Genomic DNA, 17,500 nt, shown 5'->3' with positions numbered 1-17,500 from the left:
CATGCACTCCTGTACAAGAGGAAAACTCACTATGTCAGAAGGATTGTTTAATAATACCCCCCAAATATTCATCTTGTTATGAATACCGGAAGTATGAAGTGCTTCTTGTTATGAATACCGGAACTATACATGTTTTTATTTAAAATGCTTTTCCAGAGATATCACACTGGACGACTGTAATTGTATACCTCCTGGGTGACAATTTGCCACCATCTGACTCAAACTACTTAAAACAGTATTCAGTCCTCAACATCTGAACACAGTAGTCGTGTTTGTTTGTATAATGTCCATTTAACATGAACATGACTCTCCAGTATGTGGGATTTCATCAGTCACTTCAGATTCGAAGGCCAGAGTGACTAGACCCCCACACTCACACACGTTTTTACGTTCAAACCAAAATTAACTGGCATTGCTTTCAAACTGATGTTATACTGTTATAAATTTGTATAAAAGCAAAACATTTTAAGATACACATTATTCGGGTACATTATTCAACTAAAACAAATGTGTCACAAAGTGTACTAGTCAGATGCAGAATTCTGAACTCCTCAGACACAAACACCAAAGTCATCCTGGAACAGGAACCTCAGCACGTTCACTTCCTGTTAGGCCAGAAGAAGAGTAACACGAGGGAATAAGACTGCAAACAACCACTCAACCGGTACTGGCATAACCAACACTGCTGCTATAACTTTAACAAGGCTGAACTTTGAAGCCACAGAGAATGTGTGAATAATTACACAAGCGTTAATGTACTTTTACATTACAGTTACTGTACTGGTAATGTACTTTATCTTAGAGCTGTTCAGTCTGTGTTGGACTATAGATACCTTATTTTTATTTGTGCACAACAGTGAAGTATATAATGTGAATGTATGTAATGTGAAACTCATTCACTAAACCACAGGCCATTGCACTATTAGTCTGGACTATTATCACAGACTTAAACTCCTCGTTCACAGAACCCTCCGTGTGTTTTGAAGCCTTTTCCTCTTGCTAGGGTTTCATTCCTGTTTAGTGTGTCTTGGCCTGGATTGTTTTGGCTCTTGTCTTTTGTCTTTCTCTGTTGCTCTTTTTCACCCTGGTGGCTTTGGCACTGCGTTTTGCATTGCCCTGGTTCTTAGTATCTGCCCCTTTGACCTTGCTAGGCCTGGTCTAGATTTATTTATTCCAAACATAACATTAAGCCTTTCCATGACTGAATAATGGGATGTAAAGGGTCTGATCACAGATAACAGGTTTAACTGATCCATCCTGCTTTCACACTTGGCTGAAATAAATAGATGATAAGTAAATCTAGTAGAGCAAGTGGACCAAGATGTCAGGAACACCAAGGTTATGGGTTCAACTCCCAGTGAAACCACAGTGTTCCATACAGTGGCGTGAAAAAGTGTTTGCCCCCTTCCTGACATCTTTTTTTTTTTTGCATGTTTGTCACACTCAAATTTAAATATTAGGCAGAGATAACAAGTAAACACAAAATGCAGTTTTTAAATGAAGGTTTTTATTATTAAGGGAAAAAAAAAAATCCAAACCTACATTGCCCCCCAAACCTAATAACTGGTTGGGCCTCCCTTAGCAGCAACAACTGCAATCAAGTGTTTGCGATAACTGGCAATGAGTCTTTTACAGCGCTGTGGAGGAAGTCTGGCCCACTCATCTTTGCAGAATTGTTGTAATTCAGCCACATTGGAGGGTTTTACAGCATGAACCACCTTTTTAAGGTCATGTCACAGCATCCCAATCGGATTCAGGTCAGGACTTTGACTAAGCCACTCCAAAGTCTTCATTTTGTTTTTCTTAAGCCATTCAGAGGTGGACTTGCTGGTGTGTTTTGGATCATCGTCCTGCTGCAGAACCCAACTGCGCTTCAGCTTGAGGTCACGAACCGATGGCTGGACATTCTCCTTCAGGATTTTTTGGAAGACAGCAGAATTCATGGTTTCATTTACCACAGCAAGTCTTCCAGGCCCTGAAGCAACAAAACAACCCCAGACCATCACTCTACCACCACCACATTTTACTGTTGGTATGATGTTCCTTTTCTGAAATGCTGTGTTACTTTTATGCCAGATGTAATGGGACATACACCTTCCAAAAAGTTCAACTTTTGTCTCGTCAGTCCACAGAGTATTTTCCCAAAAGTCTTGGGGACCATCAAGATGTTTTTTGGCAAAACTGAGATGAGCCTTTGTGTTCTTTTTGCTCAGCAGTGGTTTTTGTCTTGGAACTCTGCCATGCAGACCATTTTTGCCCGTCTCTTTCTTATGGTGGAGTCATGAACACTGACCTTAACTGAGACAAGTGAGGCCTGCAGTTCTTTGGATGTTGTTGTGGGGTCTTTTGTGAACTTTTGCATGAGGCGTCGCTGCGCTCTTGAGGTAATTTTGGTTGGCCAGCCCCTCCTGGGAAGGCTCAGTATTGTTCCATGTTTTCGCCATTTGAGGATAATGGCTTTCACTGTGGTTCGCTGGAGTCCCAAAGCTTTAGAAATGGCTTTATAACCCTCTCCAGACTGACAGATCTCAGTTACTTTGTATGTTCCTGAATTTCTTTGGATCGCAGCATGGTGTCTAATTTTTGAGGCTCTTTTGGTCTACTTCACTTTGTCAGTCAGGTCCTATTTAAGTGATTTCTTGATTGAGAACAGGTGTGGCAGTAATCAGGCCTGGGTGTGGTTAGAGAAATTGAACTCAGCTTTCCAAAGATGTTAATTTATGTTAATTTAAACCAGTTAATTTATGTTTTAATAGTGGGGGAGGGGTGGCAATCACTTTTTCACACAGGGCCATGTAGGTTTGGATTTTTTTCCCCTTAATAATGAAAACCTTCATTTAAAAACTGCATTTTTTGTTTACTTGTGTTATCTTTGTCTAATATTTAAATTTGTTTGATGATCTGAAACATTTAAGTGTGACAAACATGCAAAAAAATAAGATATCAGGAAGGGGGCAAACACTTTTTCACACCACTGTATATACAGATGTGCATGTAAGCTGCTATTGAGAAGAGCATCTGCCAAATTCAGAACATCTAAATAAAATCTCATATTGATTTCAAATAAACATAGAATAAGTAAACGTGAAGTTTATTTCTTCCTAGAAGAAGTAAAGACGATTAAAGAGTTATCTGGAGTATCTACCCCCTCTGTGGATTTTAGATTATGTGCCCTTAAGTGGTGGTGAATGAGTAGACAGAATATCCCCAAAACTGAACAAAACTTAGCCGTGCTTGTCTGTATTAGAGGAATCCACGAAACCTCTGAGTACAGGCCTCTATAAGTAAATATTTTGAACTCACCAAAGACCATCTAATAGTCTAAAGGCTTTTAAGTTGATTGAAGGGTAGGTTAGTATAAATCAGTAAGCTTAATTATAAGATGAATGTTTAAGATGCAACATGTTTGGCTGAAGTAAGTCACTGATGGCTGTGTTGCGTGTACAAGCATTCACCATCTAACGTGGTCTGCAAAGACGGGAGCAGCTGCATGTTCAAATGCAGGATTAAATGGTCCAAACATCAAGGAAAGTCTCTCCATGAAGTGCAAGGGAGACAACGCAGTGCACACACATATTCTATAAAATATTATGGATGTCCGTAATAAGGCCTGGACAGAGACCGTAGGATATAGAACACATGATGAAAAGAAGTGACTCGTCACAGGATTGCTGCTCTTTGAATAGGTCTTTTTTCCTTCATGTCACGCTGACAACACACACACACACACACACACACACACAGAGTTATGTCCACAGTAGCCTCGATATCCATATCGGGGTCAGGCCATCCTATCCTACATCTCATCCCACGTCTCATCTCATCTCATCCCACGTCTCGTCTCATCCCACGTCTTGTCTCGTCTCATCCCACATCATCCCTGACCTTTTTGGGTTTACAGACTGCCTTCATTTGGGCTCTTTTTCCATGTTTTTCCAAACATAAGCCTCAGCAAGCTCGAGGTAAAAGAGCAGCTTTGTGCTGCTTAGTTGGAAGAGCTGGCCGCACGTTCTTCAGCCAAAGCAGCTCATGGACACCGCGACTGAGTGTGCAGTCTTTACATTAAACCCATCAGATTACATGCATAAATAGATACCTCTGCGCTCACCTTGTAAAATTAAATCTTATACTAGTTACATTTATATTTCTAAACAGTTTAGACTTAGTAATGTCTGGAATTTCTGCCATCGAACCAAGATTTCCTCGGTGGAATAGTGAGGACATGTCGGTGGCTCCTAAACTTGCCCTAAAAATGACAAGTCAGTCCAACAGATGCTTTAACTATGGGAACTGCGTGTTTATGCCCATCAAAGCTGTTCTGGTGAAAACAGCACTAATAGACAGTAGCAACAATCCCCAGGCTGGAGACCAAAAGCGAAACGGCACCCTCTTTTGGACAAGTTTGGTCAAATTGGGACAACGCACTTGTTTGTCGGACTCCAAATGTCCAGGGTACTTTAAAACAATACAATCAGTTTTTAACATCTGAAAGCAATTTGTGAAAGTGTCTCCCAGTTTAGGCCAGTTGTGTTCCCAAGTGGTTCCCACGTGGATTACTCACACAGCACGTTTTGTCTAATTGAATAGTCGATATGTACTTTTATCGGTATCTACTCACCTACTCACGGGGCTTTCTTGTGGTCATTAATGATTTGAAAAGATCAATTCAGATCAGATCAGAATTTTATTTTGTTTTATGTATATTTTCTATTTTAACATTTCTTATATAGTCTGGTTCTTGTAAATCTTATCCCTTGCAAAAAAGTTACTTTATGGTTTTTTAACTTTATCATTATGTTTAATGGTTAATGTCATTTACCAGGGGAAAACCTGTATATGTGAAAGTCATCTGACTATGAAGTAATTCTGAATCACAGTACAACACAGTAAATCTTCTAATTGTTTAGAGTGTGGTCATATAAATCAGATGTTACTGAAGTCTTTAGATTTGTAATATTTTAAACATTAATATTTGAAGAGGGAGGACATTGCAAAGCATGTGCCAGTATATTTCATATTGTAAAGCAAATTCAATTAATTTCATTTTAGATCATTTCTATTCTAACTTCTTTCTATTCCAGATTCTTTATTGTTACCCCTTGTGTTTCTCTAACAAATATTTCCTTTTCTTTGAGAGGAGATATGCAAACTTTATTAAATGCAAAAAGAGGAAGACAGAGATTCTGTTCATCAGCTCACCCATTGGATTTGTTAGCAGTAAATAACAATTGCCAGACACAGTGCACCTGTAGAGGGTGTGACCCTTACTGCAAAAACAAGTAATATATGCAGGTTTATGCGCACACACACACACACACACACACACACACACACACACACACTTTTCTATGTGTGTATATTGGTATAAGCACTGACATTTAATCTGAGTTGATTCTCACTGAAATTCATTTTGACGTTTATCTGATTGTTAATATCATAACACAGTAAGGCAGGGGAGTGCAGAGTCTGTGTGAGTGCAACACTAACAGCTCCTGAGGAAAACAACAAATTAATAAAAAAGGTCCCACTTTGAATGTATTAATGATTTGTCCATTTGAACAGCTGTAGGTCTGGGAAATAATATCAGTGTGGTACCTGTGATGTTGAAGTTTGTGGTTCATCCTCACTTGACTAACACCTGCAGCAATGTGTATGCCTACATGTGAAGATTCCTGAACAGTTAGTGTGGCAAATGTCAAACAGCCAAATTTATAACAGTTATGAACAGTTATGAAACTCCTCTGTGATAATTCAGTTACTGAGAGTAATCAGGTGAGTGTGCACTGAGTTGCATTCATTTATCAAACAGTGACATCCAGAGGGCCACAAAGGTGCTAATAACAGGAACTGGGGCTGAGGGAATGAACACCCCTACAAGCACAGAATCCACCACCTCCCTGCTGTTAGCAAGTGTATTTATAGCAGTAATATAGCTATAGCTATTTCAACCCCTGGCAGATACCTGGCAGGGATCCCTGCTCCTGCTTCTGGAACAGTGCCAGCTCAGGCTCTGCTCACCTGTGGTCCCAGGTGCATTAGCCTCCAGAGGGGACAGTTGCGTCTCTGAGTGTAGTTCTCCTGTGGCCAGCCCATGCTCACCTGGTCCCTGCCAGGGGAGAGTGCTGCTCCAGCCTCCAGAGGGGACAGTTGCGTCTCTGAGTGTAGTTCTCCTGTGGCCAGCCCATGCTCACCTGGTCCCTGCCAGGGGAGAGTGCTGCTCCAGCCTCCAGAGGGGACAGTTGCGTCTCTGAGTGTAGTTCTCCTGTGGCCAGCCCATGCTCACCTGGTCCCTGCCAGGGGAGAGTGCTGCTCCAGCCTCCACGAAGGTGCTGCTGTGACTTGCTGCCATCCGTGCTTGCATCCCTGCTCCAGTTCCTGTTCTTGTTCCCGTTCCTGTTCACGTTCCCGCTCCCATCTTGGCTCATGTATGTTGGACTTGTTCTCCATGTTTACATTTCGTTGTATTCCTCGTCTCCATGCTTGGTTCTGCTTTCTCTCGCTGCACACGTTAACGTGTTAATGATGACCCCATTTCCTGCGCTGAATTAAAGCAGTCAGCTACAACTTCAAAATGTAATGCATATCAATTTTTTGTTTTATTTTAATTTAATTTAATTTTGAACAAACCAAGCTGTCACAAGTAGTTTCCACTTGCCATATGCCCTCTCCCTAAATCAAGTCTTAAATAAACATGACTTCTTCAGAGAAAGAAACACACCCTTCCCTGGCTCTCTCATCCTGACAGTGATGGGATGAGCTTTACGAGCTCACCGGACGACGGGGATTACGGCGACAGCTTCATAACTTCAAGACCCCCCCCTTGGGGAGAGATGACACAACCCCAGTCTGGTTGTTATTTTGAGAAATCCTCCTGAGACCCAAGAAGCCATGGAGTAAGCACAGAGACACAGCAGTTACTGAGCTTCTGTCATCCTGTGATAGTTTTCAGATAAAAAGTTATGGTTCTGAATGCCAGTTGCCCGTGTTGGAATGAACAAACCACTAGTGTTATGTTGTCACTGTACAGAAAGATTTTTTGGAAGGAAAAGCCAAATGAGCAAATAGTTTAATTGATATAAAGTGAAACTGACATTACAGGGGATTAGGATGATAGTTATTGTCCAGTTATTGAACAGTATTGTCCACACAGTCCTCTCTCTCAAACATTGCTCAAGTACGGCACTGGCGTCACAACTGAAAACACATTAGAGCATTTGTAGAGTGGCTGTGAACTGAGAGGTCTTATGTGTGTTTCCCAGAACATGGATTACATCAATCAATCAATCAATCAATCAATCAATCTTATACAGCACTATTTTACAACCGATGTCACCACACAGCCTTACAAATCATATGACAGGCTGTCCAAAGCTGTCGAACTTATTTTACTGCTCCACATTCCCGAGGTGTTTGGACACAAGTATCTCCCAGGTACAGACATCTGCTGTGTCTGCTTATCCCACCGGCACCAGAGCCAGGGTCAGCTGCACTGGTATTTAGCGGAACTCACGCCTTGTTAACCAGCGGTGTGTGTTTGCTTCTAAACACGTTTTATTGATGCTCTTCTACAGATGAAGCAGATGAAATGGTAGCACGCCTTGGTGGCGCTGTACGGAGTCATACGGACTCTGCTGACTGCACATGCGCTATGAGCGATGGGCAGGCAGGCACGCGCACCCCTCTCGTGCAGCACGGATGGTGCGCTCCCGGAAATCAGCTGACCGGCGCGCGAGCTCCCCATCCAGGCGGAGCGAAGCGCTCGTGCCGGGCGCGCGAATGTGGCGCTGAGTTCCGAGGCGCCTGCAGCAGCAGACAGAGACGAGACGCGCGAGACCGCCGGCCCGATGGCGTCCGCCTTCAACGACATCGTGAAGCAGGGCTACGTGAGGACCCGCAGCCGGAAGCTGGGGGTGAGTGCCGGCGCTGTGCAGCGGGCTCGGGGCGTTTAGCAGCCCCAGCAGTACCCCAATAGCCCTGCACCCTACAGCTGCTCTAACCGGGGCTGTTAAAGGGGGCAGCAGCTGGGAACTCGTATGTGGCATGTCTGTGGGAGTTGGACACAACTGACAGATTTGGTTTCGGCAACCTACCTGCTAAACACAAGCACAGCAGCCTTTTTCCAAATTCTTTCTAATTATCATTATTCTTTTGTTGCTGTTCCACAAGAGTGTAAAGTGAACCGACACTAGCAGACCACAGGCAGTGTACGGCTCTGCGATGACAAACCTCCACCGCCGTAGTTTTCTTTGTACACTCGCGTCTGGTCCCTTGGCACCAGTGCCCGTCCGTGGTGATCTGGAGGCTATCAGGTGACCTGAGGTGACTGAACAGAACTGTCACTGCTGGCCGTTCGTGTCAATGAACTCCCCTGGCCACTACCGTCATGGTTTGTCTCATAATGCAGTGATACGTCGTTGCTACAGTGTTTGCGCCCACTACTAAGAGCAACTGCACAGCTTTCTGCGTTCAAAGCATGTAAACTGTATGCCGCCTGAGTTCTGACCTGTCAGTGGTGTGTTTACGAACTGCGAGGCTTTCAAATCGGCGACGGCAAAATGGCGTTTGTGGGACCTTGATATGCACAGGTGGTTTGTGTTCTAGGGTCATGATATAATTGTCATATCAGTTTGGCACAGGGCCGTGTTAAGGACTGTGTGATTGTACTAACTGGGCCAATGGAATATTATGTTGTTTACTGTCGGGACTGCAGGTGTAGGCTAATGAGACAATTTTCATCCTTTGTGAAAACAGATGGCCACTTTCTCAGCTATATATGCTGAACACGGATGTTTTACCCCTAAAAACAAACAAAAAAGGCAGATGTTTGGTGGAATAAAAGGTTTAAAAATTTTGCCACTGTATATCATATTGAATGCATCGTTTGTTAAGTGGTTCCGTGTAGGTAGGTGAAGCACATGGCTGATGCCAGCGACCCCTGTTTGAATATATTAGTGTGTGAATATTCTGTAAAGGTCAAAGCAGGCTGAGATGAGAGAGGAGAAAATGTGGACGTTTAACATATATTTACTAGATTTTGCTTCTATGAGATGTAATTAGGAGAAAAAGTACATTTCAGTATCTGTGCTACACCCGATTGGTCACTAAGCTATTTGCCCTTTATTGGACAATAAATGTTTCTTTTTATATTTTTTTAAAATTTACAAACTGTTATGGTGAGTTTCCATCTCAGCACTCATGACATTAACTGACCTTCTCATGCAGACATGCTGCCCTTTCAACCCACAGACTGTCCACCTCTGACATTTCCTTATTTCACTCACTTCTGTGTTTAAAATGTAATATAGTACAGTTTCGCATCACCGACACCCCTCATATATCAGGAACGTTGGTGCGATCTGAATAATTCATCCATCATCACTTTATCCTGTTATCATCGATGCCATTTGCAGCGCTGTAGCACTGCTGTGCTTTATTTGTTTTTCTTACTTAACGGAAGACTTCAAATTTCCAGAATATTCCACATATTTGTGATGAATAAGCGTTTGCTATTTCAAGCACAGGCGAAACGTGAGCTCTGGGACGTCAGGCCGCTGGAGCAGACCACATTGGCAGGGCTAGCTCACTCACTAGCATTCTTTTTTGTTGTTGTTGTCTTGGATTTACAGATCAATAATCAGCCAATGACTTCAGATGCAGGCTTAGCTTATGGCTTTCCTCTGAGCCCCTCCCATCTCTCTCCTTCTAACTCTGAATCTGTCTGGGTCTGACTCTCTGGGTACCTCCCTCCCCACCTCGCTCCTCCACTCACACACACACACACACACTCACTCACTCACACACTCTACACTCACACACTCTACACACACACACTCTACACTCACACACTCTACACACACACACACACACACACACACCCTCACTCACACACTCTACACACACTCACACACACACTCACACACACACACACTCACTCACTCACTCACACACACACACACACACACACACACACACACACTCTATACACACACCCACACACACACACACACACACACACACACACACACACTCACTCACACACTCTACACACACTCACACACACACACTCTACACACACTCACACACACACTCACACACACACTCACTCACTCACACACACACACACACACACACACACACACACACACACACACTCTATACACACACCCACACACACACACCCACACACACACACACACACCCTCACTCAGACACACACACACACACACATTATCCTCCCTTATATCTCAGCTATTGCTGCTAGTAACATTAACTCCTCTTATCCCACTACATTCAAGCAGATATTAATGCGTGAAATCTTCAGAGACTATATTCCACTCTCTCACAAGTAGATCAGTGAAGACGCGTCATTCTGATGAAAGCGTAACGGTATCGGTGCTGTTGACCCACATTCCATGTCTGTTTAATTACCCGCTCTTAAAGCATACATGGATTAACGTGCAGAAGAGATTTACATTTTCAACTGCAAAGAAAAGAAAAGGTGAGTGAGTGCTTGTGACCTGTGAAGTCCTGCTGTGTTACGCCAGCTCGCTCTGTGCCTGCCCTAAGATGGCGTGGAGCCGTTTAGTGCGCGTTGACTGACTACGCTGTCTTCTCTAATGGTACATTTATTACAGAAACTATTACTTTCACCACTGGATGCAGACAATTGGAGTATTGAGCACTGTTGATGCTCTCCTGGGCTTTGAGAGCCTTAATGATTATAGGAGCGATTGTTGAGGTGACGTCAGGAGCATGTGAATAATGCAGGAGCTTCTCAAGTTTAGAAGATGTGAAAGACAATGAGGTGTTTTAAAGAAGTGACAGAACACTGCATGTGGACATGCGTGCGGACGTGCATGCTTGGCCTTTGACCTTCCGGCAGCCACAATCCCATACGCGGCAGAAGAGTGGAAATATGTTGTTGTATGTTAGATTGTGAAACAAACCCTTTTCCTGCTTCATGAAAAGTATTTATTAAACAAACAGTTATAGGTATTAAACTGTAGAGTTAACACGAAACACATCATGAAAGTTCAAACACATCTTATGTACGTGATTACTAGTCATGCTTGATCTCACCTGAGTTCACCTGAACGTTGACGACGGTATTGAATGGGGAAACCTCCTCAACTTGCATCTGTTTGAAATGGTAAATCTGAACAGTATTTCTGGATCTCCTGATCATGTATAAAGTTGAGTGCGATATTTGTTCATTACAGGGATGAATGTTGCATGTCTCTTTTGTCCTGTTACAACTTTGGCAGATGCCTTTGTCCAGAATAACTTACAGAAGTGTTTTGTAGTCTCTGTCAAATACACAACTTCGTGTGAAAATAGAGAGGTCAGTGTTAAGAATACTATCAGGATAAGCCCTGGCTAGAATAGTAAAGGAAACAGGATTGGTTTTATTTATTCATATTCATTCATTTAAGTGCATTTTAAGTACTTAATGATACCATGAAGAGGTATCTTCATTTGAAGATAGCCAGTGACTCAGCTGTATGGACAGCCAGGGGAAGTTCATTCCAACACCTGGGTGCAGGACTCAGTCGTGATGTGTGTCTTCTCGTGTCTTCAGGGATGTTGGTGTTGGAGGCTCAAAGGCGGTGTGGAGCAGCCCGAGATTTGATTAGAGGTTTTAGGTACACGGGAGCTGGTCTAGTTGTGGCTTTGTAGTTAAGTGTCAGTCTTTTAAATTTAAGGTGAACTGGTGGAGGCAACTCAGCAGGTGGGTGACATTGAAGAACTACAGAAGGTTGAAAATACAGCCAAATTCTAGCTGAGTTGCACAGAGGGGAGCATCTGCCAGGATCATGTTTCAGAAGTCCAGTCTGGAGATTACAAGAGACTGAACGAGTACCTGGGTAGCGTCCATGGAGAGAAATGGAGAGATTTTCCTGATATTGTAGAAAGTGAAGGTAGCAATATCAGGTGAGAATGAAAGCCGGTGCCTTGTCAGCTGGAGTGATCCAAGAGTCATGACTTGGACAGACCTCTTTAGCTATAAACATCTACTCACTCAGGGGCCCAGTAATGGCAGCTGGGCAGCAGTGGGTACCCCTGAGATACCACTGCCCATCTTGCTGGGATTTGGCTTCAAATGAGTGTCCATTTGTCTGCTAGGCTTGCTGGGATACCAGCAGAAACTTGAGTGTTGGAAGTTGGAAAGGAGAAAATCTGTTGAGCATCATCAGTATTGCAGTGGTATGAGAAACTGTGCAAGGATAGAACCTCACTAAGAGAGCAGGTGTAGAAGGGGATAACAGGAGAGGACCGAGCACGGAACCTTGTAGGACACCAGTGGAGAGTCCGTATGGAGTAGATATGGAGCCCCGTAATATGAGCAGCCCTCAAGGTACCGTCACCAAACTCTGCCAAGGCTTTTGAGGACGTTTTTTTGGTTGACCATGTCAAAGGCTGCTAAGAGATCAAGAACAGGTGGAACCATCTAGCTGCATGTGTCATCTCAATAACATCTACAAGTTCAGTTTCTGTGAGGCGCGCCGCTTCCAACCCAGTCTGGTTAAGATCCCGTAGTTTGTTCTATGTAAGAAAGACAAGACAGCTAATTGAAAACAAAACATTGAATTTCAGGAAGAAAAGAAGAATTTCAGGAAGAAAAGACAGAGGTGATACCTGTCAGTTGTTGCAGATGGCTGAGGTGTCAAGTGCGGGTTTCTACAGGAAGTGTATGAATGACCTCTGTTGTTCTGAAGGCTCTCAGTACTTGACCAGATGACGGGGAATCATTCCTGATAGAAGTGATCAAGGGGAGGAATATCGATTGGATCAATGCGGAAGTGATGTGGTCCAAAGGGCAGGTGTTAGGATTGTTGAAGATAAACTGTGAGGTTTAGAATAAGCATATGAGGGGTATTATAGTTTAAAGAAGGCAGAAAACTCCACAGATCCATTACATTTAGAGTATTTAGCTGACACTTTTATCCAAAGTGACCTACAATTATCAGTGTAATTGAGGGTTAAGGGTTTTGCTCAGAGGACCAACAGTGGCAGTTAGGCAGTAGTGGGGCTTGAACTGCCAATTTTCTGATTACTAGTCAAGTATCTTAACCACTGAACTACCACTGCCCAGGGCAGAAGCTGAAGGCTTCTCCTTGTGTGAGTCAGGTTTTGGTGCTGATGCTTTCTGGTGTCCTGGCAGCAGTCACATTTTTATAAACAACGTTGGCATCACTTTTTTGCTAATATTTTGTAGTTTGCCATTGCAAACAAACCAATTTATGAGCCTTCTTACTTTAAATATTTCCCCAAATGTTCTATACCCAACATATGCAATTTAACCATCATCATTGTACATCATATCTATCATATATGCTATTGCTGTGTTTACAATGATGTTTATTTATTTTTTATTATTTATCCCTGCGCCCGTCACTTTACTAGTGTATTTACGCAGTCTAACTTTAGGGTTTAGGTTTAGGCCTTGTTCTGTGACAGGCACACTAGTCCCAGATGTCATGGGATTCAAAGGTCATGTGATTTAGAACCCATCACTGTGTTACTCGCCACATCACTCTGCAGATGGCAGGATACTCCATTGATAGGGGGCGCTGGTGAGCTTCTCTCCCAAACAACTGCAGGGTGACCTTGTTCCTCCGTCTAAATCCTAGTTTTTGGGCGCACTTTAGCTGTAACACAGGTAGGCCTTTTCCTCAGTATCAGACAGCTAATTTTTAAGCTATTTTTAAGCTATTTTTAATTGGTCAGAGAACCTATCACTCATGTTGGCTCCAGCGTTGAGGTTAGTAGCCTGAGAGGCTGAGTGGTTGTGTCTGTTGTTGTGATTGGCTTTGTTTAATCCCCTCTGGGAGATTTCTCCCAGTTAGGAGGTACTTGACTTGGAGTCAGATGGTTGCTGGTTCAAGCCCCATTGTTGCTACTGTTGGGCCCCTGAGCAAATCCCTTAACCCTCCATTACAAGAATTGTGTTCAGTTTCTTTGGATAAATGTAAATAAATCTCTGTTCAGTGTTTGTGTGTCATAGATCCAAGTTGTTCTTAAAGGAAGACTGCTTCAGGCTAAACAGTTCCCATGACCAAACTGCCTTCCCATGACCAAGGTGTTCATTTCATGGCTGAAAGTTTAGAAGCTGAAGTGTTTGTTTGTTTTTCCTTTCTGCAGGATTGATATTAACATATTGTGGCTTAAATGATTCAGTAATGTGCATGAGCAGAGAGGCAGGAGGACGCAGTGCCCGGTCATGCCAGTCCTTGTTTTCCTGGTTTCACTCTCATTCTCTGAATTTTTCACATGCTAACATATAAATACAGTTTAAATTAGGCAGCACTATGGACAGTAGCTCAATGTATAGCTTAATTGTATAGTGCATAAGAGAGAGAGGGGAAGTGTGTGTGTGTGTGTATGTGTGTGTGTGTGTGTGTGTGTGTGTGAGAGAGAGATCGCTCAGACCTTACTGTATTCTCCCTTGACAACAGTATAATTTCTCTAATGCCAGTCTGCCATAAAGCTTTAGTGATGCAGTGGATGGAAAACATACGCACCCCCCCGGCACACACACACACACACACACACACACACACACACACACACACACAATGAATGCCTCTGATGAAAGAGACAGTCAAACAGGTGAACAGGATAGACCCTAACAATCCCTCTACTTCCCCAGTCATGGAATTGCTCTTTACTGTTGACCTAAATATAGTTTTATAGTTTGACAGTGTCATCGTAAAGGTTAAGGAAAAGGCCATCACAAAACTGTCGCTTTTATTGTAGCTACAGATTAGTGCCTTGGTTTATGTGCAACACACGATGCCTAATCAGACTCGCATGGATAAATTCCAGAGCAGAATGCCCAGCTCTGCCTTCCACTAGGTAGATCATGTTGGATCATGTTGGACCACCACTTTAAAACAATTACATTCAAAAAACATTTATGAATCACTTTTATACACAAAATAGGTGAAAAGAATAAAAACTGCTAAAACAAATCCATTGAGTTTTAACGGTATTGTCAAACAAAATTAATCAAAAATGGATTAAGTGATGAGGCACGAAAGACGAAAGTAGCTAAAACAACTTTAGTCGAGTCTGAAACGACAGGAGCCAACAGCTTGTACTGTAACCTGCGCAGTTTCACCCAGATCACCTGAGTGAGAGTCTGCTGGGCCTGGTACTGCTTTGTCTTTGGACAAACCTAGAGCTGCGCTGTCTTTCCCGAGCTGTGCGCACTGGGCTTCCTCTGACCGCTGCGTAACGGGGAGGACGTTTGGGAAGGAGAAAAGCTGACACTGCCGTGATGCACAGCCCACGCTGTGATATAATACAGACACGCTGGAGATGGAGAGAATCCAACTCTAGATGAACCAATCATACGTACATTTACAGAGAGTCGTTAGCCAGACATCGTGAGACATTAATCATGAGTGGACCCCCCCACACAGACCACAGCTTCTGGAGCAAGGCTAGTACCTTCCTCAACCTGTCTTTCTCAGTTCAATTCTACATAGCTTTATTGGCATGTACAATCTACATAGCTATACCATGTACAATTTAAATGTGGTTTCTCTCTCTCTCTCTGCCTGTCTCTCTCTCTCTCTCTGCCTGTCTCTCTCTCTCTCTCTGCCTGTCTCTCTCTCTCTCTGCTTATCTCTCTCTTTCTCTCTCTCTCTGCCCGTCTCTCTCTCTCTCTGCCCGTCTCTCTCTCTCTCTCTCTCTCTCTCTCTCTCTCTCTCTCTCGCTCAGCTTCTTTCCCTCTACTCTATTAGACGAGTCACCTAATTTGTCCATCAGGCTAAAGGGAGTGTCGACATTGCGCCCACTTTCCTCGTGACCGGTGCTCCAGGGGTCTTTGTCTCTAAACAGGATGCTGTACGTAGGTTGTGTGTTGTCTCCCGGTGTAATGTCATAGTAAATGTAGTGAAGGTTAGTGTTGGGGCTTGTGTGGGAGTTCAGTAGCGTGTAATCTCAGAACTGGCCAAGTATCTGATCCTCTCCGTTAGTTACGCACGTGGTCTTTCTACAAATAATGCTGTCAGTAAGACTTGGATTTGAAACATTCTGCCAGGTGCAAATTGGCATCCAGCCATTTAAAACAAGGTGTTTGCAGGCAACAAAGGATTTTGTGTCTCTGCAGCAAGTTTAGATGCATTAGTTTTGAGAGATTCAACACACTCAGTAACACTTCCCTGTTAAACAACCAAACCATATGAACAAAACACTTTCATGGCATTTATATTTCCATATATTGATACTGCATTATGTTTTGTAATGTGGTTTAATATATGTGTTTTAAAGATCAGCTTTCATTATTTTTACTAAATTTATTTATGTGTATTGGGTCATGTTACTGAATCACATGGTAAGACCCTCATTTGGAACATCTGAGAATGGTCAGGACACAATAAAACAGATTAATTACAGGGATTATTATTACCTATTGCAGCTTTCTGTGATATCACTATTTGAAAATTATTATTGTTTTATCTATAAAGTCAAAGAGAAGATGTTTTCCCTGTGTTGTAAAACATGTAAGCTTTGTTTTTGGAGAAGGAACCGTGAGTGTAGTATTAGTCATGGTAGAGGATGGAGCCTCATTTGAAAGTCTGTTATTGGTTAAATTAGTAGAGTGAAAATGAGCTGCCATGATACTAACAGCATGCAGTTCATGGGTACCTTCATGAGACTGGAACTGTGTGTGTGTGTATGTGTGTGTATGTGTGTGTGTGTGTGTGTGTGTGTGTGTGTGTGTGTGTGTGTGTGTGTGTGTGTGTGTGTGTGTGTGTGGTGTGTGGTGTGTGTGGTGTATGTGTGTGTGGTGTGTGTGTGTATATGTGTGTGTGTGTGTGTGTGTGGTGTGTGTGTGAAGAGCCAACTTTTATATCTGCCTCATGTTCCATCTCCACGGTTGCCTTGTTCTCTGTCTGTGTTTGTCTTCCCATAGTTCTTGATTTTTGACAAATGGATGGTTGATTCAGATCCATCCAGTCGTGTTTGCTTTTACGGGCTTTGTAACATCTCAGCAGTGCTGATACTCCTGTTCTGTAACACTGGTATGGCAGAATTGTCATTTTAGTTCCTTTCATTTGACTGCTTTCTGAGTCTGTAGTCAGACAATGACACCAGGTTGAAACATGTCTGAGTCTGTAGTCAGACAATGACACCAGGTTGAAACATGTCTGAGTCTGTAGTCAGACAATGACACCAGGTTGGAACATGTCTGAGTCTGTAGTCAGACAATGACACCAGGTTGGAACATGTCTGAGTCTGTAGTCAGACAATGACACCAGGTTGGAACATGTCTGAGTCTGTAGTCAGACAATGACACCAGGTTGAAACATGTCTGAGTCTGTAGTCAGACAATGACACCAGGTTGAAACATGTCTGAGTCTGTAGTCAGACAATGACACCAGGTTGAAACATGTCTGAGTCTGTAGTCAGACAATGACACCAGGTTGAAACATGTCTGAGTCTGTAGTCAGACAATGACACCAGGTTGGAACATGTCTGAGTCTGTAGT

General features: G+C 43.0%; 1 protein-coding gene across 2 annotated transcripts in view; it reads left to right on the top strand.

The window, feature by feature from the left end:
* Positions 1 to 7,715: 7,715 nt before the first annotated feature.
* Positions 7,716 to 17,500, top strand: part of dok6 (docking protein 6) — a 54,021-nt gene continuing 44,236 nt past the window's right edge. Inside the window, exon 1 of one of the 2 annotated variants that reach the window (XM_027021402.3) lies at positions 7,716 to 7,910. In XM_027021402.3, the coding sequence (XP_026877203.1) occupies positions 7,845 to 7,910 (66 nt within the window). In that variant the 5' untranslated portion in view covers positions 7,716 to 7,844. The remainder of the gene's footprint in view (positions 7,911 to 17,500) is intronic. The other variant, XM_081721725.1, reaches the window with a different exon arrangement.

The sequence above is a fragment of the Electrophorus electricus genome, chromosome 1 (assembly GCF_041902795.1).
Source record: "Electrophorus electricus isolate QZ-2024a chromosome 1, ASM4190279v1, whole genome shotgun sequence".
In the NCBI taxonomy this organism is placed as follows: domain Eukaryota; kingdom Metazoa; phylum Chordata; class Actinopteri; order Gymnotiformes; family Gymnotidae; genus Electrophorus; species Electrophorus electricus.
This window is presented reverse-complemented; position numbering and strand designations above follow the sequence as displayed.